Source organism: Rhinoraja longicauda, chromosome 32 (assembly GCF_053455715.1).
Source record: "Rhinoraja longicauda isolate Sanriku21f chromosome 32, sRhiLon1.1, whole genome shotgun sequence".
NCBI lineage: Eukaryota > Metazoa > Chordata > Chondrichthyes > Rajiformes > Arhynchobatidae > Rhinoraja > Rhinoraja longicauda.
In genome coordinates this window covers 11,982,007-12,004,910 of record NC_135984.1, presented here as the reverse complement: position 1 = coordinate 12,004,910, position 22,904 = coordinate 11,982,007, and the positions used below count along the sequence as shown (strand labels likewise).

The following is a 22,904-nucleotide window of genomic DNA, read 5'->3' as shown; positions in this document are numbered from 1 at the left end:
TTGGTCTATGAACATGCATCTTTCCTCAGTGCACATAACCTTGCAAAGATTGTAACAATCCTGAAAAGCAAAAGCAATGAATAAACTGAGCTCTTATCTACAGCACAGACAACATTGACAACGGGTCAAGATGCAAGTTTACAATCACCAAAGATAAAGATGGGGAAACCATCATCGTGTAGTGCAGTACTGCCACAGCAAGTTAACCAGCGAAGCAATGCCTCAGGTCCTTCCACAGATCAGTCATTCGTCAGGTTCATGAGAAGATACCAGAGATGTACAAGCACTACAGTTCAATGTTCCAGTCAAACCAAGACATCATGTAAATGAAATCAAATAAACACAAGGTAGTTTCTCCACAAGCATTGTGGGATTTACATTCTGGAGATTTATCATTCTGTGACAACTGAATATCACATTGCAATGCTATCAGGTTCAGATAACAGAAATCTAAGGCATCTCCCTTTCTCATTTTCCTACCTGGGATGATTGAGACTGTATCTCTTTCCCACGACACGACGCTAACATACTCCTGCACCGAAGGAGGAATGAGGCACTTGAAGACAGCCACGCTCCCACGCATTGACCTTTGATCCTCCACCCGTACGGTGTAAGGTTCCCTGAAAACTGAAGGAAAATAAAGAACATAAATGGGAGTCCATGAGCCGTCCTTCATGTTGGGAGGAAACATGTATTGTGCAAATCCCCTCATCACCAATTGATCTGCAAATCCAAAATGGAACTGTAAATCAGTTTGATATCTAGATTATAAACATACGAGTTCCCAGAACACAAACTGAACGAAAGCAAGCATACATTAACACTGTGTGTAAGGTGAATTTATTCTAAATAAACAATGAACTGCAGATGCTGAAATCTTGAGTTAAAAAAAACAATGTACTGAAGGAACGTAGCATCTCAGGCAGTATCTGTACTTTACTGTATTTACTGTAGTTGCAGTTGCAAAGAAACCACTTGACAAAATAAAGATCTTCTACATGTGGTGATATTGGTATTGGCATTGGCTTATTAATGTTGCATGTACTGAGATGCACTAAATTGCAATGCTATCCAGACAAATCATACCGTACATGAGTACATCAAGGTAGCACAAAAGAGAAAATATACAAGAGTGCAGAATATAGTGTTCCAACTACAGAAAGAAAAGTGCAAAAAATGTAACAAGGTAGATTGGAAGATTGGGATTTCATCCCTAGAAGATGAAAGGTCCATTATGATAAGAAGCTGTTCTGAAATCTAGTGGTACTTGCTATCAAGCTCTTGCATCTTCTACCTGCAGGGAGAGAGGAGAAGAGAGAATGACTGGGGTGTGAACAGGCCTTGATTATGTTAGTTGCTTTCCCAAGACAACATGAAGTAGAGATGGAGTTGATGGGAGATTGGGGGAGGGGGGGGGGGGGGGAGGGGGGGTTGGGACGGGGGGGATGCTGCACCTGTAGTTTAGTATAGATAGTCAGCATGCGCATGGTAAAACAAAGATCTTGATTCTATGCTGTAGTACTATTCTGTAAAGGAGGATGCTGCATGCAGTAGCACTATCCTGTAGTGACCTACTACATTCATGCTGTACTCCTTAACCAAAAGATTAGACTGAGTTGATGTGCAAAGTTTTTAAGCAACTGTCCAACAGCTGAGGGCTTGCTCCACATTAAACTGGATCTTATAAACCCACTGCACCCTTTCAAATGATTCCATCATTATATTTAATAATAATAATAATAATGCATTACATTTATATAGCGCTTTTCATACACTCAAAGACGCTTTACAGGGATTTAAAGAACTTAGGGAAGTGAATAAATAGATAAATAAGTAAACGAACAGAGAAAGGAGACAGAAGGTGAGGTGACCTTCAGTGGTTGAAGGCAGTACTGAACAGGTGAGACTTCAGTGATGTTTTGAATGTGGTGAGTGAGGAGGAGTCTCTGACGGTTTGAGGTAGTGAGTTCCATAGGGTGGGAGCAGCGATGGAGAAAGCCCTGTCCCCCCAGGATCTGAGTTTGGTCCGGAGGGGGGGGGGGATAGGAGATTGGCAGCAGCAGAGCGGAGGGTGCAGGTGGGAGTGTGCCTGTGGAGGAGGTCAGTCAGGTAGGATGGGGCCAGGTTATGGAGGGCTTTGTAGGTCATGAGGAGGATTTTAGTGTAACGTTATGAAACAATGTCACCACAAAGCATTCTTTCTCTTCTGTCATTGTCTTTCAATGGCACTTTTAAGACTATACGGAATCTAAAGTGTGCATCAGTTAATGAACAATAAAGCTATCATCTAATCAAGAGGTTCGTATTGCCAACCGTAAACCATTGGCAGGCAAAACCCTCGAGTAGGTGGCAGTCTCTGACGCTGCCTTCCAATTGCAATATTTTGATTTTACTTTATTCATTTTGCTGAATTTTCAATGCGTGGAGCATATCTGTGCTGGAGGAAGGAACTCCTGAAGATCAAGACAATGCTGCAAAATGGGGTGGCAGTATAGTTTAGCTGTGGGAAGGAACTGCAGATGCTGGTTTAAACCGAAGATAGACACAAAATGCTGGAGTAACTCAGCATCATCTCTGGAGAAAAGGAATAGTGATGTTTCGGGCTGAGGCCCTCCTTCAGACCAGATAGCCTTACCTGCTTTGACGCGGATATTTGGGCTCCGTATCTTGCCGGCTATGTTTTCAGCCGTGCAGAAGTAGTCATTGTCGTGGATAAAGCTATTAAACCCTGATGGCGAGAAGGGATAGAGCTGCAAAGTGCCGTTGAGGTGGACGTGGCGGATGTTGGGCACGTCGTAGATGTCGTCTTTCGTGGCGAGGTACCAGCGGAGGGCGGTGCCCGTAGAGCCTGCAGCTGGGCACGGCAGGACCGTGCCCACCGAACTGGAGAAGATCACCTGTTGCAAAGAGTCATTCACAAAGTACAGGCTTGTCCTCGGATCCTCACTGTGTGCTGTCGGGGGGGGGGGGGGGGGGGGGGAGACAAAAGTAGACAAATTACTTTCAGACTTTGCATCTCAACTTCACCGTTCCTTGCTGTTTGAAGAGATAAGCACAAACCTCCTGGGCTTGTATACACTGGAATTTAGAAGGATGAGGGGGGATCTTATTGAAACATATAAGATAATTAGGGGATTGGACACATTAGAGGCAGGAAACATGTTCCCAATGTTGGGGGAGTCCAGAACAAGGGGCCACAGTTTAAGAATAAGGGGTAGGCCATTTAGAACGGAGATGAGGAAGAACTTTTTCAGTCAGAGGGTGGTGAAGGTGTGGAATTCTCTGCCTCAGAAGGCAGTGGAGGCCAGTTCGTTGGATGCTTTCAAGAGAGAGCTGGATAGAACACTTAAGGATAGCGGAGTGAGGGGGTATGGGGAGAAGGCAGGAACGGGGTACTGATTGAGAGTGATCAGCCATGATCGCATTGAATGGCGGTGCTGGCTCGAAGGGCTGAATGGCCTACTCCTGCACCTATTGTCTATTGTCTATTGTCCTCAGTGCACATCGTGGAGGAGTGGCGCACTGCAGGGAAAGAGGCCATTCAATCCATCGTGCCCTACTATCTCTACCCTTCTCACCTTCCATGAATCCTGTCTGCCTTGCAGCCGTACAGGATACCATCACTTCTGCTCTGGCCTTTCATACATCCTAGATATCAACACCCCATCCTTGATGACTAAGGTACTGTAGAATCTCGTCTGTTATCTCTGGATGCTCACTCTCCCATGCTCTTTCGCTGTCTCTATTTTTGCCTCCATTTGCCCACTTTCGCTAATTTCTCTTTCTCTTTTCCTCTCCTTCTCACTCTTTTCCTGTTTTTTTTAATCTTTTATCCTCACTTTCCCTCTTTTTCTCTCCTATTTTCCTCTCCTCTCTCTTTTTCTCTTTCTCTCTCTTTCTATTTCCCCCCTTTCCCCCACCCCCACTTTTTTCCCTCCCTCCCTCTCTCTCCCCCCCCCTACCTTCCCTCCCTCCCTCCCTCCCTCCCTCCCTCCCTCCCTCCCTCCCTCCCTCCCTCCCTCCCTCCCTCCCTCCAAACATTTGTTGACCAATATTTGGGGACAGAAATACTATCATCTCTCTATGTGGATCAGATCAAAATTTTCTGGGGTACACAAAAAGTCTTGGGAAAATGTTACACATCTTATACATATGCATATGGGCAATGTTATTATTGCAACAAGACATACAGTTCATCCTCTCTGCAGTTCCTCTGCATTGCACCTGTTACGTATTTGCAATGTTTAACCAATTTACTTAGAGTTACAGTTTATGGTGTCGTTATATGGAAGATGGCGATTCTTAAAAATCAACCCCATCCTTTGAAAATATAGGAAGCCTTCATTGGTAAAGATATGTTCAATAATCAATGAGAATGAAAAAATTCCCCACATTAATGGCAATTTTGCCAAACTTAAAACACATTTACAGAGATAATACATTTTGTGATCTCATTTCTTCGACATTTTCTCTGTACCCTTTCCAGCTTTTAACAATGCTCCTTTAAGGACATTTTGTTTGGGGGTGTTGAAGAGATTCCAATGGGCCAGAGCAATTCTTACAACAGACCATCAGGTTACGAAACTCCAATCTTTTCCTCCCCTCTCACAGACCGAGAGAAGAAAAATAAAACGAATGTCAGGTGAAAAGGAACTGAGTCACCTTTAGTAACCACTGTGACAAAACCACAGTTATCATGAATTACAGCCAAGCCCAGGACTGAGGCAGTTTCAGCCTCACACACATCCTCCCTCCCCATAAACCAGGCGTCTATGTCTTAAAGAAAGGAAGGCTTTTTACTACACCTCACATCCTCAGCTGGTGAGATGAAGTGTTGCCACAATTATATAGCAAATACACCAAAGGTATATAAATCAAGTTCCCAGAAATAGAAATGAAATAAATAAGTAACCGGCGTTGCACAGTGGCGCAGCAGTAGAGTTGCGGCCTTAAAGGGTCAGAGATTCAGGTTTGATCCTGACTATGGGTGCTGTCTGTGCGGAGTTTGTACGTTCTCCCCGTAACCTGCCTGGGTTTTCTCCGGTTCCTCACACACTCCAAAGACATAAAGGTTTGTAGATTAATTGGCTTGGCATGATTGTAAATTGTCCCTCGTGTGTGTTAGTGTTAGTGTGCGGGAATCGCTGGTCAGCGTGGACTCATAGAAACATAGAAAATAGGTGCAGGAGTAGGCCATTCGGCCCTTCGAGCCTGCACCGCCATTCAATATGATCATGGCTGATCATCCAGCTCAGTAACCTGTACCTGCCTTCTCTCCATACCCCCTGATCCCTTTAGCCACAAGGGCCACATCTAACTCCCTCTTAAATATAGCCAATGAACTGGCCTCGACTACCTTCTGTGGCAGAGAATTCCACAGACTCACCACTCTCTGTGTGAAGAAATGTTTTCTCATCTCGGTCCTAAAAGACTTCCCCCTTATCCTTAAGCTGTGACCCCTGGTTCTGGACTTACACAACATCGGGAACAATCTTCCCGCATCTAGCCTCTCCAACCCCTTAAGAATTTTATATGTTTCAATAAGATCCCCCCTCAGTCTTCTAAATTCCAGCGAGTATAATTCCGACTCGGTGGGCCGAAGGGCCTGTTTCTGCACTGTAGCTCTAAACTAAACTAAACTAAAACCAAATCAGCTGTCCGAAAAAGATAGATTTAGAGAGAAACTTTGGGCGGTATTTTGAGGCTGCTCAAAATACTGAACGCAGGGGGGGTCCTTAATGCCCATTTGGGAGTAGAGACTTGCTTTTTTGCTTAGGGTTGTTTTTTTGTTTCATCCAAGGAGCAGAATTTCCAGCAGTGCAGGACTCGTTCAGTGCCACAGTGGTATGTGTGCCAGAGTTGTCTCCGTCTTTGCAGTGGGATTTTTGCTGCCGATTAATTTTGGGGATCTTTTTTGCCAGATAAACAGAGGGCCAAACAGGAAGGAAATAGAAGTGGGTGCCATCAAACCAGCTCAATGTCCCTTTAAAATAAAGAGATGGGTGAAAGTACAAAGAACAGACCTTGTTCAAACTCAGCGCAGATGCAGCTCTGAAACAGAATTACTGTTTTGTAGAGAGACACAGAGACACACAAGTTCACTGTGAGGTTGGAGTGTTTATTTTTAAAAGACACACTAAACAAAGGGCTAAAGAACAGTGGACAGTAAATCTCTGTCAAGGACAGAATAAGGTTTGAATTAATCTAAGCGTGAATTAACAAACAGTTTAGTCTATCGGCAGGAAGGAGTGTGGAGAAAAGGCATTTTCTTCATGAAGAAAGGTGTCCAGCAGTCAAATAGGAAGCAGTAATAGGAAGGACTGTGAGAGGGAAGATTCCGAGTTCAAATTTAATTTTATACTTTCATCTGAATTCCCTAACAAATCCACAGGAAGTTTTACTTGTGCCAGATCACAGGCTCGATTTGCAGAGCCTTCCACTTTTACGGTTCACGTGGGCATTGGGTGAAGAGGAGATACCAGTCCTGGACGACAATTCACACTGATCTGGCTTTATGGACAACTCAGGAACCACAAGCTGCTCCATCTAGTGGTCGTTCCGAGAACCAACTGATGGTTTAGCTGAAACCTAAACAACTTGTAAAGTTGCTCCACAGTGACGCTGGCATCATATTCTCAATCAAATCTTTGTACAATTATTTTATTTTGAGCACAATTATATTTTGCAGCAGGGTAGGGGGAGCCATGTGCAAATCTAATTCAACTTTCAAAACAGAATAAGGCAGCGGTTATTGTCTTCACAGGCACTGTGACAGGGAGGAGTGGTGAATCGTTTCACAGGGATGCCTTGACCAGAACACCAGAAGCATCTGCAGCTCGTCTTCAAGGGTTCCCACTGATCTTTAAACACGTGGATGCTGACCTTCACAACCCTGTGCAACCAGGGAGCAACTGACAAGTTTTGCATCTTCACACACACACAGCTGCAAACTCAATACAGCTCAGCACAGTTACTGAACCGATGGAACCACCCAAATAATGCCCTCTAACAGTGGTGCTGACGTCTACAGTGAGGCTGTGACTCAGGTAAGGTAGCTGTCAAACCATTCAGCCTCCATATCATGAGTTGCCACAAGTTCCACTCCTGAATGCTGGGTCCAAAGGTCCAGACCGTGGTTTACAAACCCCCAGCCTCGGCCGATTGAAACGTGGGGAAGAGCAACATATTTTTTTAAATTATGCGGCTAAAGTTAGAGGGAATTATAGAGCATGGAAATAGGCCCTTAGGCCCAACTTCCCCATGCCAACCAACATGCCCCAAATACACTAGTCTCGCCTGCCTGCATTTGGCTCAAGTCTCTCTATACCTATGCTATCCATGTACCTGCCCAAATATTTTTTAAATGTTGTGATGGTACCTGCCTCAACTACCAACCTTTCAGCAGCTCGTTCCATTCACCCACCCTCCTTTGAGTAAAAATGGTGCTGCCCAAGTCTGCATTATAGCTTTCCCCCCTCACCTTAAACCTTTGCCTTTGGCTCTCGATTCCCCATACTCTGGGTAAAAGACTGTGCATCTATCCAACCTAATCATCTCATGATTTTATACACCTGTATAGGATCACCCCCCATCCTCCTGCGCTCCAAGGAATAAAGTCCAAGCCTGCCCAACCTCTCCCTGTGCATCTACCTTATCAAACGTTGTTGAAATGTTTGATACAAAGTCTTGCAACTGTTGTGCAAGTTTCTGCAGGCAAGGGGTTGGCGGGAAGACCGGTGGGATCATTCAGTATCGTTGCAATATTTATTGTGAGTCTTTCATTTCATGCTTTAATTTTGTTTTCAATAATTCAATTTGATTTTTATTTAATGCTTTAATTTTGTGATCAATAAGCTACAAAGTCAAGACAAAATGTTTTGAAAACTCAAATCATTTTGACAGAATTATCGAAGGTAGACACAAAATGACTCACTGAGTTACTCCAGCATTTTGTGTCTACCTTCTATTTAAACCAGCATCTGCAGTTTTTTTCCTTGACAGAATTATCAATTCATTTATCATGGCATCTTAAAATATGGGCCGTAAGTTTCAACGTTTCAGCAATTTTCAACCACAGATGGAGAAAGTTGGGGGTCACTGGTCTAGACTCGCACTAAAGTGTTGAGAGGGCTGGACACTCAGTGGTAGGTAGCATCTTGAGGATTAGACGTTAAATCAAAACTCAATCTGTCCTCTCAAGAAGGTATAAAGATTTCATAATACAACTGCAGAGAGGACCAGAGAGAACGCATCTTATCGGGATGCATCACAGCCTGGTTTGGGAACAGCTCCATCCAAGACCACAGGAAACTACAGTTGTGGATGTAGCCCAATCATCACACAAACCAGCCTCCGTTCCATTGACTCCACCTATATTTCATGCTGCCTCGGCAAGGCCATCAGCATAATCAAGGACCAGTCTCATTCCGTTCGCTCCCTCTTCTCCCCTCTCCCATTAGGCAAGAGGTACAAAAGTGTGACAGCACATACCTCCAAATTCAGGAACAGTTTCTTCCCAGCTGTTATCAGGCAACTGGTGGTCCTCTCAATAGCTAGAGTGTGGTCCTGAACTCCCATCTCCCTCACTGGAGACCTTTGAACTAACTTTAATCAGACTTTATACTTCTTTGGTTAGTTTAGAGTTACAGCATGGAAACGCTAGTTCTTTCTTACACACTAGGAACAATTTACAAAAGCCAATTAACCTTCAAACCTGTATGTCTTTGGCATGTGGAAGGAAACCAGAGTACCTGCAGACAGAGCACACGGTCACAGGGCAAGCATACAAAATCCATGTAGACACGACCTGTAGTTAGGATCATACCTAGGTCTCAGCAACTCTACCACTGCACCACTGTGCTACCCAACTTTGCACTAAATGTTGCATTAAGCTCTTTATCCTTTATCTGCACACTGGGGATAGCTTGATTGTATTCAAATGTAGGGTTTTCTTTGACTGGATAGCTTTTCACTGTTCCTCGGTACACATGACAATAATAAGTTAAACTAAAATGGGAGATTCTCCCAGTGCCTTGAATATCATTTATCTTTCAACTGACCTGGCCCCTCCTAACACAAAAACATACGATGATTGATATCACTGCTGTTTCTGGGAGCTTCTTGTGTGCAATTTGACTTCTAAAGTTTTGCATTCCAAATCATTCAAAAATACTTCATTTAAATTGGATGGAGCAGAAGAACAAGGTCATTCAGGCTGGTGCTTCCGTGACGGAAATGCAGCAGCTACATCTCGACTACGTTGCTGTACTCCGAATGAGATTTTATTGCAAGCAAAACATTTAGAAATGTTTTAGAAGACTCGAGATGGATGCGAGCCAGCCTTGGAGACACAAGAGATTGTAGATGATGGAACTTTTAGCAAAAAACAAAGTGCTGGGAGATCTCAGCCGGTCAGGCAGTATCTGTGGAGGGAAATGGACAGACTCCGTTTCGGGTCAGGAGCCTTCATTAGCCTCAATCTGGATCGCTCTGCCTTAACGTCTTTCTGAGACGCAAAACTATCATCCCCTTTTCAAAAGGCTTACAGACCAGGAGTGGTACAATCACTGGACCAATTGATAGCTCAAACGAAGAAGACGCAAGGGACTGTACATACTGGAATCTTGATCAAAACACAAAGTGCTGGAGGAATTCAGCAGGTCAGGTAGCACCTGTGATGGATCAGCACCAGTGTGAGATGTTGATGTAGGAATGATGCTCCCCTTGGCTATGATGTGACCTGGGGCTATATCTCAAAACAGAGAAATTAAAAAGTCCAAAAATCATTTGTCCATTTATTCTGATAAACAGCAGAACTAATTTCTTCTCTCTCCACACTTTTATTAATGATTCTTTCCATCAGTCTTCTGTGCCTTTGAGCCATTCATTGCAATACCGTGGAGACATGGTTGCCATAGCAAGCCACCTTTGTTTATTTTCCATCTTATGGACAAAATGGATGTCTGTAAAGATGGAATCTTGTTATCTATCCAGTGACAATCCCATGTGGGATTGCTTCAGGGAGTTGGTGCAGAAATACAAGATCTCAGCCATAATCTAATTAACTGGTGGAGTGAGCGAAGGGGCCAAATATCCTCTTCCTGCTTCCATTTTGTGTAGTTTGTACAGTTCTGGTCATCCTATTACAGGAAGGAGGTGGCTGCTTTGGAAGAAAGAACAGGTTACAGAAAGGATGGGTCTCCTCAGTGAATGGAAATTGCGATACACTTGAACATTAAGTCTGGACTTCCGCTGCTGTGGTTGAAAGCTGTGCGTCATTGTTTCAGAGCCATGGCCACCTGCAGCTTGGTTTATGATCCATCCAAACTGAGTAATCAGAATTTCAGAGCAGAAATTGTCTCTCATTGCTGAATTTAGACTGACATTTCGCCAAGGGAGTTATTATTATAGTTACTCCCTTCATATAAAAGATGCAAGAAATCTGAATGATTGACAGAGGCATACTTAATAGTTAAAAGATTTTGATTATACTTCTGCTGATGATTTACTTCACTTGTTTATCGATTGGCAGAGACCCTGGGTCGTGCACAGAAATGGCACAAGGGTTTGCCTGGATGTTTTGCGATCATTAGTTTCAAGAGATACAGCAGAACTCTGCATGTGTGTGAGTCTGTGTGTTTGTGTGTATGTGTATGAGTCTGTGCGTGAGGCTGTGTGTATGAGAGTGAGTAAGCTAGTGTGTGAGAGAGAGTGAGTCAGAGTGTGTGAATGAGTTAGTGAGTCAGAGTTAGAGACAGTGTGTGGACATGTGTCTGTGCTCGCATGCCTTTGCGTGTTTGTGTGTGTGCATACGTGTCAGTGTGTGTGTACTCATGTTTATGTCTACATGCGTTTATGTGCACACATCTGTGTGAACACGTCCGTGATACATGTCTGCGTGCGTGTGTGCATTTTCTGAATGGAACATGGAAGGTGCTACATAAACAGCAGGTCTTTTTATAAACTAAAAGAGCACGTGAATATCAAACACAAGACCAAAGTGAATCTCTGCAGGCAATCTGCTGCATCTACTACGTCTGTTCCCCAGGCCACTGAGTTGTGGTCAATGTGGAAGCAAAGTTCTATTTAGGATGCTCGGTCTTCTAACACGCTGCTGACATTATCCTTCATTTTCGGAAACTAGAATAACAGGTTATCTGCTGTTGTTTGGCCCTGGCATCTTGCCCCATAAATTATTTCCTATTTATTAAGAAGGCCCGTGGAGATGCAGTTAACATTAGTTCACCTTCAACTGTAATGAGATTGTTCAGGAAAGATGACAATTGTGACATTTCAAATTTCAAAAGAAATTCCTCTCCCAGAAATATATAGCAGAAATGCCCATGCTGTGTGACTCTGAGGATGTGGTTGATTTGCAGGAGTGCTGACACTCTGCGGAGAATGATGCCAAGCCCCCTCTAGGACAAATATCCCGTCTTTTATATCAGCTTGTTCAAAGAGGTAAATGGTTGAAGATTGTGGGTGGCACAGTGACGCAGCTGGTTCTGCAGTTCACTTTAAATTAGTTTATTGTCACGTGTACCGAGGTGCAGTGAAAAGCTTTTGCTTCGTGCTAACGAGTCAGCGGAAAGACAATACATGATTACAATCAAGCCATTCACAGTATACAGACACATGATAAGGGAATAACATTTAGTGCAAGATAAAGCCAGTAAAGTCCGATCAAAGATAGTCCGAGGGTCACCAGTGAGGTGGATAGTAGTTCAGGACTGCTCTCTAGTTGTGGTAGGATGGTTCAGTTGCCTGATAACAGCGGGGGAGAAACTTACAGTGTCAGAGACCCAGTTCAATCTTGATCGGGTACTGCCTCTGTGGAGCTTGTCCATGACGTAACTGTCCGCAATGCCACCAATTTTGGTGTTGTCCGCAAGTTTACTAACCAACCCATCGACATCTGTGTCCAAGTCACCAACAACAGAGATCTCAGCACAGATCTCTGTGTAACACTGAAATGGTCACAGACCTCTAGCCTGAATAATGCCCTTCCATCACTACCCTCCATCTTCTGTGGTTAAGTCAGTAATAAATTCCAAACCACTAAATCACTATGCATCTTAATCTTCTGGATGTGCTTACCATGAGGGACTTTATCAAATGTCTTACTAAAATCCATGCAGATAACATCCACTGCCCTACCCTCATCAATCCCTCCTCATAAAACCCAATCAAGTTAGGAAGATATGACTTGTTGTGGACCAAGCCATGTGGATGGCCCCTCATTATCACATTCTCTCCCAAATGCAAGTCAATCCTATCCTGACAAAACCTCACCAATAGCTTCCTGACCACTGATGCGAGGCTCCCCGGCCTATAATTTGCTGGATTATCTCCACTCCCCTTCTTGAAATAAATAAAGAAAGAAATTAATATTTCATTGCAGTTTGTAGGATTTAGCCATCTGCAAAATGGCCTCTGCCTTTTCCGATGGAAAGAGGATACAGTGACGACAAGCAAAATAGGCTGGGAGAAGTGATAAAGTGCAGTCTAGACCCTAGTCTTTCTCGTCTAATTGTAACATAATGGCTGTGATAGGTCTCATCGGCATTTACATGGGCTACTGCACAGTTTTGAAAATGGAGGCTATAAAATACATCAGAGAGGAGATCCATCAGATAGTAATCTATAAAGTGAAGAAAGCAAGATAACAGTGAAGAGCCTGATTTATGTCATCGTAACGGCAATTAGTGTCATTTGGATTGAAATCCAGAGATTTGCTGCCACAGACAATCTACCACCATCCGTTAGCTTTTTTATTCTTCATTTACAATTAGTTCCTGCAGGCCAATTTTTTGGAATGTGCAATCATTTGTGGATAAAAAGGTGTTGAAGTAGGAGTCTCCAAATCCCATGGCAAGAGTGATTGGAATCCAGAAGCGTTTCCAAGGCAATGGTTTCCTACAGTCTGTTAGATCTGTGTTTGTTAACTGATACATGAATCCCACTGCTATTTACTAATACATCTTTCCTGCCACTGCCACTGTATTTCTTTGTCCGAACACGTAAATAGGTCCCGGGTTTCATTAGAATGTATACACATTTGCAGGGACTCCAAATCAGTTTGTCAATATTTGCAGACAAAAAATTCTGAAAAAAAATCTATATATCACGTGGAAGATGCAATCATTTAACAAAAGCAGATCACATTATTATTGAGATGATATGCTGAACGTGGAATTTTAAGCCCACTTAACGCTAAAAAGAGTGCAAAATAGAGTGGGAGAATTCTTGACCATCTCTCAATCATGAGCTCATGTCAGAACTAAAAGTAAATAAGAGATAAGTTTATTATCAAATCCCCAGAGGGAGCACATCCACAGTATAGAGGACAGAAGTCAAAGTAATGAAGAGAGGTGGTGTTTTTTTCCAAGACAACCACTGCTGACTTTTATGGGGTTCATGCAGAGGTCAAGGGGTGTAGGGAAGATTACCAACTATCCTCATTGAGGACCTTCACAAACAGCCCTGGCTCCTCATTTACCCCACCAGCGATGAAGAGATTGAGAAAGAATCATGTCCCTCAGGAACATCTCAAATTCACTTCGCACAATAAATAACTTTCCAAAGCATAGCAACTGTTGCTATGCAGATTAATGTGGCGGCCATTTTGCACACAGCATGACCTCAGATGCAACAACACAGGAGCCTGGTTAACCAAGTTCAGAGCTGTAACTTGGTTAGGGGTAGATGGAGAGGAAGTTGTGGAGAATGCAAAGCCAGCGGATGTCATTCTGGAGATAGACACAAAAAGCTGGAGTAACTCAGCAGGTCAGACAGCACCTCTGGAGAAAAGGAAAAGGTGACGTTTCGGGTCGAGACCCTTCTTCAGACTGATGTCATTCTTGTCCGCACCACAGAATAATGGATGTTTTACATTTTAATTAAATTCAGTTTGAGAACAAAATGTCTTTATGTTGTCGCAATGTCATTTTCCCTGAACAATTCCATTACTGCTGAAGGAGAACTAATATTAACGGAATCTCCAGAGCCTTCTTCAGCAACGGGAGATAACTTATCCTTGTGTGGGGCGTGCTCACACGGATAAAACAACAGCAGATAACCTATTATCCATATAAATAGGGCCATGGGTCTTCCAAAAATTAAGGGCAACTTTGGCAAAGTGCTAGACCCAACATCCTAGGTGAAAGGCAAGTGGGGAAAATAAAGTGACCTTTATCTGCAGGTGAGGTTTGTATTTCTGCAGTATCCAATTACTCCAAAACAAAAGATCACTGGAGATCTCACCCCACCTATCCAAACCACCCTTCCCCTCTTCAAAACTTAAAACTAACTATTTTCCAGTTCTGACAAATGGTCTTCAATCTGAAAAGTTAACATTGCTTTTCTTTCCACAGATGCTGCCGAGCCAACTGAGTGTTTCCAGCATTTAGCGGTTTTATTACTGATGTCTGGCATCTGCAGTTTTCTCTGATTTTAGATTCTGGCTGGCCACAAAGCAGCTAAAACCAGCTGACTAAAGCAGTTGAAAATTATGTGCTCATACAGGAACTACCATTCTAGTCAAATCTAGCAACTTCCCAATATTAATACAGTTTTGATGATTGATATTTGTACAGCAGAAGTCAAAACCTTTAATCCTTGTCTTCACCATTGCATATTATTAATACATCTCAAAAATGCTCAGAGAAAGTTGGAAGTTTACACAATACTGTTAGGTGTTCCAGAAAGGGGTGATGACCAGTTTTGTGTCAAATATATTCACCGATCAGCCAAAACATTATGACCACTGACAGACGAAGTGAATACTATTGATTATCTTGTTACAATGGCACCTGTCAAGGGGTGGGATATATTAGGCAGCAAGTGAACAGTCAGTTCTTGAAGTTGATGTGTTGGATGCAGGAGAAATGGGCAGGAGTAAAGACTTAAGTGACTTTGACGAGGGCCAAATTGTAACGGCCAGACGACTGGGTCAGAGCATCTCTGAAACGGCAAGGCTTGTGGGGTGCTCCCGGTCAGCAGTGGTGAGTACCTGACAGTGGTCCGAGGAAGGACAAACCACAAACCGGCGACAGGGTGTTGGGTGCCCAAGGCTCATCGATGCGCGAGGGCAACGAAGGCTATCCCGTCTGGTCCGAACTGACAGAAGGTCTACTGTGGCACAAGTCACAGAAAATGTTAATGGTGATCACGGGAGGAATGTGTCACAATACACAGTGCATCGCACCCTGCTGCGTATGGGGCTGCACACAGAGGACCAATAGCATATTAGGCAGGTGGTCATAATGTTTTGGCTCATCAGGTCATAATGTTTTGGCTGATCAGTGTATATATATTTTAATTGACAGTAAGGCTGGTGCACCTTTTGTCAAGCCTAGGTTCAGGTAATTTTAAGTGTAATAAGGTAACTGGAAATTATAAGAAAAGACTGGTTAATAGTAGAAAGATTTGCTTCTCAAAGACAGCACACGAATGATGGACAGAAAGCAAAGATTGGGCTTAATTCCCTTGGCTGAGCCTACTATTTAATAAGCAAAAAACAGTTCTTGAGGAACTCAGCAGGCCAGGCAGCACCTGTGGAGGGAAATGGACAGATGATGTTTGATGATGTTTTAGGTCAGAACCCTTCTTCAGACTGAACAAGCATTCCAACCCAATCACCTGTCCATCTGTCCTTCGGCCCACAAAGTCCATGCTAAACCTGATGCCGAGTTAAACTAATCACAATTGTTCTCCATCTAAACTGTTCTCCCTCCTCCTTTGTCTGCGTTTTCCCTACACCCACTCCCTACACACTCGGGCAATTGGCAGTGGCCAATTGACCCGCCAACTTTCTTTATAAGGTCATAAGGAATAGGAGTAGAATTAGGCCATTCGGCCCATCAAGTCCACTCTGCCATTCAATCATGGCCGATCTACCTCTGCCTCCTAACCCCATTCTCCTGCCTTCTCCCCATAACCTCTGACGCCCAGACTAATCAAGAATCTATCTATCTCTGCCTTAAAAAATATCCACTGACTTGGCCTCCACAGCCTTCGGTGGCAAAGAATTCCACAGATTCACCACCCTCTGACTAAAGAAATTTCTCCTCATCTCATTCCTAAAAGAACGTCCTGTAATTCTGTGGCTTTGACCTCTAATCCTAGACTCTCCCACTCGTGGAAACATCCTCCCCACATCCACTCTAGCCAGGCCTTTCACTATTCTTTATCTCATTCCTAAGCAACACACGCATGTATCCTGATACAATGGCTGCGTGCTGGGCTCTCCAGTCAGAGGAGACCAGGAGCCTTCCCACCACCTTGTGGAAAACCATTATTTGGTCGGTTAGCTCCACCACAGTTCTGGAGGTCCAGATCTTTAATGGGACTCTTCTCCATGGCCACACTGAGCAACTTGTCCAAGAGGCCAGTGCTAATCTGGGCTGGAGTTGTTCACCAGATGACTACAGGCAGACCTAAGCTGACCCGCTGAGTTACTCCAGCATTTTGTGTTCATCTTGCCAAATTCTAATGTCAGGAGCAAACCATGTTAAAGATGTGCGGTTCGAGCAGCTAGCAGAGACTGTGCTGGGATGGTGGGTGGAAAGAGCAAGGCATTGGAATCAAGGATTTTAAAATACGGGCATTTTGGGACAGGAAACTGTTTCTGAGGAGGTAAAGATCAAATGATCTCATTAAATAGTAAAGCATGCCTGAGGAGCTGAGTGGCCTACCCTAGCTCCTAAACCATACGATGTTATGCAGGCCTGTTAAACCACAGGCAGTCGAGGTTTAGATGAGCACAGGTTCATGTTGGTTAGTAGGCAGAAGGCGGGCAGCAGAGACCAGGAATCCTGTCTTGTGAATGAAAGCCATCCAACCTGGATTTGAATAAATCGATAGCAACTGCTGGCAATGTGTCCCTTGTGAGCTTGTTCCACAGACTGACCATCTAAGAAAGTGCTGTTGCTTCATTAGAGCGTAAATCCTCCACAAGGCCCGATTTCTGGAGTTTAAGCAAATTAATGGGATCATGGATTTAATCCCGACATTGCCCCTGGGCCATATAACCTGGTCCGCTCAATGTGGACTGGCATATTAAACCAGGGAGAGAAAGAGGGCTAAGCCTTATGTCCATTTGTGCATGTGCTAGCTGCACATATTTACACACTCACCCGCAGTCAGTCACACACACTCTCCCACTCACACACACACACACTCTCTCCCTCTCTCTTTCCCACTCAGGCACACTCTCCCACTCAGAAACTCTCCCACTCACACACACTCTCACTCACACACTCTCACTCACACTCTCTCTCACACTCTCTCTCTCACGCTCTCTCTCACCCACACTCTCTCACTCACACACTCACACACACACACTCTCACACACTCTCTCTCACACTTACAATCTCTCTCACACTTACAATCTCTCTCACTATCTCACTCAAACTTACACACTCTCACACTCTCCCACTCACACACACTCTCTCACTCAAACTCACACTCACACTCTCTCACTCTCTCACACAATCTCTCACACACTCTCTCACACTTACAATCTATCTCACACTTACAATCTCTCTCACTCTCTCACACACTCTCACTCACACACTCACTCACACTCTCACTCACACAATCTCTCCCACTCTTACAATCTCTCTCACTCACACACTCTCACTCACACACACTCACTTTCTCGCTCACTCTCCCACACTCACTCTCTCGCTTGCTCTCTTTCTCATTCACTCACTCACTCAGGTTCTTCCCAACGGGAGATCACAGTAATATTCCGGAATTATAATCCCTCCTTGTCCATCTGACGCGAACAGAAACTGAAAAGATGTAAAGGGAAGGCCGGCTGTGCTGCTCTCCAGTTTGGCAGCCTGTTGACATCTCAAGTACAGGATCCCACAAATAAATACCCACCCACATAGGTACCAGCAGGCGTGTTTGCCAGGATTTATGTTACGTATTTACAGATGAAGACCAGCATTAATTGTCCATCTCCAAACATCCCTAATGAATCACCTTCTTGAACCGCGTGCCATCCACTGAAGGGATTAAAATAGTCTCCACTCTCTCCACAAAGATGTAGGAGAAGCCACCGGGTCCAGTGTTACTTTGTTCTGTTTGTGCAGAGTACCTTATTCTCATTGATAGCCAACTTCGCCACGATGAAGCAGATTCTTTTTAAACGTAAAAATCGTACTTTCGTCAACCTTACCATCTGGCCGAACATCTTCAAAGGCATTGGAGAAATGTCCCATTGAACAAGGCGGAGTGTTCCCACGACCTGTCTTGGACCTACCGGTACTTTGTGACCAAGCAGAAGGAATTCCAACTGCAGTGGACACCCACGGACAGACCATGTCCTGACCTCAGGCTATCAACACTGACAGAACTGTGCTGATGGGCTCGTGTCAGGAACAACACCAGGTCTGTTCACTGTGATAGTAACCTCCCTTTTGAAAAGTTACATTAATACAAAAGAATCGGTTCCCCAACAAAATTGTGACACAACACAAGCTCGGGATGAGAGAGTTACGGTGGTCTTGAGAACGGTGGGTTTCAGACACCTTAATTCCACTGATGAATAAGACAACAACACAACCTTGTCCAGTATATATTCCATAGGAGCCTCTGATGAAAATGAGCAAGCAACATCTAACATGGAGCCAAAGAGGAGATAGAGGGGCAAGCGGCTAAAGATTGGACAAAGAGGTGGGTTTTAAATTTTGCAGGGGGAGGGAGGCGATGTGAAGGGGGTTTAAGAGAATTTAGGCTCCATTTAATTAAATGCACATAGAGGCAGAAAGGAGGTGGGGAATTTACAAAAGGGTGGATTTGAAGGGGCTGCAGAAAGTCAGGTGGTTATGTACTTGTAGGAGGGTAAACCCATAGGGAGGACGAAGGTAAAGACTATAAAACAAGGATTTGAATGATACAATTCATGATCTAGTTGGACTGGAAGCAACAGTAGGTCTGAGCACAGGGGTGAAGGACAGATGGTATTTGGTGTTTCAGCATTTAGCACCCAACAACAGTTGTATTTTCGCTTCCAACAGCCAATCTCTGGAAGTTTTATGCTGCTGAAAAGAGACCACATTCACCAAATGAGGCGTAAATGATAAAACTAGATAAATGCCAGCTTCATTTATACCAAAATGAATCATGGCATAATGAATCAAATACCATAAAACGAATTACATCTGAACTACAGTGAGTTACTGTATGCAGACAATCAGAGGAACTTATTCCCTACAACGATAATAAATAACTCCAGAGTGAACAAGCATTGAATTTGCTTCAGCTGATGATGGTCAGAGATGGCCGATTGTCTCCTATAATCACCCTGGAACCACTGTCACTGGTCTGCATAAATAAAGCAGGAGGACAACAATCTGTTTAGGTAGGCAACGTAGTTCTATCATTAAAATCTGGAAGTCTAGATCAATACCCAAAGAACAGAATTCAAACCCAGCCTTGAGAGTTTCAATTCAGTTTCAAAACAGATTTGGAAATAATGTCAGTATTAATAATCATTCAGCTGCTGGATTGTTGTTCAACTCAATGCCCTCAAATAATCTTCAATCGTCGCCAAGGAAAAGGACTTGGATGATGTGCGATCATGGAGGAGTACGTTGATCTTCCAGGGCATATCAATATTAAGGAGGAGATGTTGGGGTCTTGATAAATGTCCAGGTGGGTAAGTCCACAGGGCTGGATGGAATCTATCACAAAATACTGGGGGATGTAACGAAGAAAATTATTGGAGCCTGGACAAAAGTCTGCTCTTTAGCACAGAAGACTTGAGAATGGCCATTGTTGATCCTTTGTTTAAAAAGGACAAGAAGAATAATCCAGAAAATTACAGGCGGTGAGCTTTTCAATGGTAGAGAAATTATTGGAGAAGATTCTCAGGGACAGGATTTACTCACGTGGAAAAGCATTGGCTTATTAGGGAGAGTTCATGAGTCACAGGAGCAGAATTGGGCCATTCAGCCCATCTACTCCGCCATTCAATCATGGCTGATCCATTTTTCCCTCTCAACCCCATTCTCCTGCCTTCTCCCGAAACCTTTGACTCCCAAACTAATCAAAAACCTGTCAATCGCCACTTTAAAAATACCCAATGACTTGGCCACAGCCGTCTGTGGCAATGAATTCCACAGATTCACCACCCCCGGACTAAATGTCCTTTTAGTTCAATACGGCATTGGAACATCACTTCCTCAGAAACAGTTTCCTGTCCCAAAATGCCCATATTTTAAAATCCTTGTTTCCAATTACATTTGCCCGAAATGCGGTCTGACCAGTGCCTTATAAACCCTCCACATTGCATCCCTCCTGTAATATTCTAGACCTTTGAAAATGCTAACGTTGCATTACTTAACATTACTTAACATTCCTTACTACAAATGCAACTTGCAAATTAAAAACTTATGAGAATCCTGCACCAGCACTCCCAAGTCCCTTTGCACCTCTGATTTCTGAATCCTTTCCCCATTTAGAAAACAGCTTTATTCCAACTACCAAAATGCATGGCTTTGTGTGGGGTAGTTCCCGTTTCAAAAAATCAAATTAGTGTTTTGAGAAAATGATGAGGGTGATTGATGAGGGTAAGGTGATGGATGTTGTCTACATGGACGTCAGTAAAGCATTTGCTGAGGTCCCTCATGGTGGCCCAGTTCACAAGATGTCACATGGGATTCATGGCAAGTTGGCAAATTAGATCCAAATTTAAATTAGTCAGAGAAGAGCAAGGATAGTTGAATGGCATTTATTCCCTCGGGAGGTCTGTGATCAGTGTTGTTCAGCAAGGATCAGTGCAGGGACCTCTGTTATTTGTAATACATTAAACGATACGGAATGAAATGTAAGTCGTCTGATCAGTACGCCTGCCTGCAAATGTCACAAATTGATGGAGTTGTAGATAGTGATTGTCAAAGGATGCAGCAGGACATCAATCAGTTGGACATTTGAGCAGAGCCATTGTGGACGGTGCTTAATCTGTACAAGTCTGAGGGGAAGCATTTTGGGAGGTCAAATGCGAGAAGAAAGCGTACAGTAAATTTTGTGATTAAACCTTTGATGTGCATTAATGCGCAGAGGAATATTAGGCTGCAAGTCCATAGCTCCCCTGAAAAAGTAGTAACATAAGTGGATAGGGCTGTGATGGCAGTGTATTGCATGCTTGCCTTTATCAGTTTTGGGGGAATGAGCATCAAAGTTGGCTGGTCATGTTGCAGCTGTAAAAAAACATTTTCAGGGCAGATTCGGAGTATTGTGTACAGCTCCAGTTCCCACACGATAGGAAGGCTGTGGAGGCTGCAGAAGAAATTCACCAGGACGTTGCCTCGATTGGAGTACATTAGCTGGAAGGAAAGGTTGGGCTAGCTTAGATTGTTTATTTCTGGAGCCCCAGAGCCTTAGGGACAGCCGGATGCAAGAAAGATATAAAATTATGAAAAGCATAGTTAGTTAGGGTAGATGGACAAGGTCTTTCACCCCCCCCCCCCCCCACTCTCCCTCCCGAGGGTGGAAATGTTAAATACCAGATGCCAAAGGTCTACGGTGAGAGGGGGAAAGTCTAAAGGAGGTGTGCAATGTCCAGTGAATGGTAGATGCCAGGGGAGTTGGTCGGACCTGTTCCTGGGCTCCATGTCCTATGTGGTATCATTCTTTAGGAAGGAAAATTTGTCATCCTTAGTTAGGCAGTCGTGAAACATAGAAACATAGAAAATAGGTGCAGGAGTAGGCCATTCAGCCCTTCGAGCCTGCACCGCCATTCAATATGATCATGGCTGATCATCCAACTCAGTATCCCGTACCTGCCTTCTCTCCATACCCCCTGATCCCTTTAGCCACAAGGGCCACATCTAACTCCCTCTTAAATATAGCCAATGAACTGGCCTCAACTACCTTCTGTGGCAGAGAATTCCACAGATTCACCACTCTCTGTGTGAAAAAAAACTTTCTCATCTCGGTCCTAAAAGACTGCCCCCTTATCCTTAAACTGTGACCCCTTGTTCTGGACTTCCCCAACATCGGGAACAATCTTCCTGCATCTAGCCTGTCCAACCCCTTAAGAATTTTGTAAGTTTCTATAAGATCCCCCCTCAATCTTCTAAATTCCATTGAACGTGAACTAAGTCCCACATCATCGTGGCTCAGAGAGCTTGACAAGTCAATGGGAGGCCATTTGGCCCATTCCACCTGTACCGGCTCTCTGACAGAACAGTTATGCTCAGTCCTTTATCCTTGCTTTCTATACACGTACACAACTGTTCAACTTCCTCATCCTCTTTCCTAAGAACCACTCTTTCTTGCTTTTAACATTTTTTCATGGAACTAGTTGACTAGTGTAGCTGGGACATGTTGGTCGGCGTGAGCAGGTTGGGCCTGTTTCCAGAGACTCTTTGACTCGAGGACTAGTTTCCAAATTTTTTTCCAGGAAGAGTGTTCGTAATCCCAATAATTCAAAAAAAAAAAAAACCCAGTCTCTCTCTAGATCTTCTGCTTGTTATTTTTGTTAAACATGAATGACATCTTGTTAATGCTGGACGCACTAAGAGACAACGGTTTTTAATGCATTATTAGAATGTTGTCCAGGAACCCTCCGACAAATCACCTTTTAACCTTTCTGTTACCAAGGAGAATTGTCCTGACTTTACCAAGAATCTCTCTTAATCCACTGCATAATTTCAAGCACACACTCTGTACCCTATCTTGGCCTTTTCCCAATGCCTAGAATTATTCACAATACTCTAGCCATGACTTTACCAATTATTTGTAAAGTTGACGAATATAAGACTATAAATTCTTTGCTTCTATATTCATCATCTCTATTTATAGTCCCCCAATAACTCATGTGCTTTTGTGGACTATCTTCTGTGGCAAATACGATGGCATGCTGTTATATTACTAGTTTAGTTTAGTTT

General features: G+C 43.6%; 1 protein-coding gene across 2 annotated transcripts in view; it reads right to left on the bottom strand.

The window, feature by feature from the left end:
• Positions 1 to 22,904, bottom strand: part of dscaml1 (Down syndrome cell adhesion molecule like 1) — a 494,811-nt gene that overhangs the window by 446,073 nt on the left and 25,834 nt on the right. For both annotated transcript variants that reach the window (XM_078426581.1, XM_078426582.1), the window contains exons 2-3: positions 2,636 to 2,953; positions 481 to 627 (exon numbers count right to left, since the gene is read on the bottom strand). In XM_078426581.1, the coding sequence (XP_078282707.1) occupies positions 481 to 627; positions 2,636 to 2,953 (465 nt within the window). The remainder of the gene's footprint in view (positions 1 to 480; positions 628 to 2,635; positions 2,954 to 22,904) is intronic.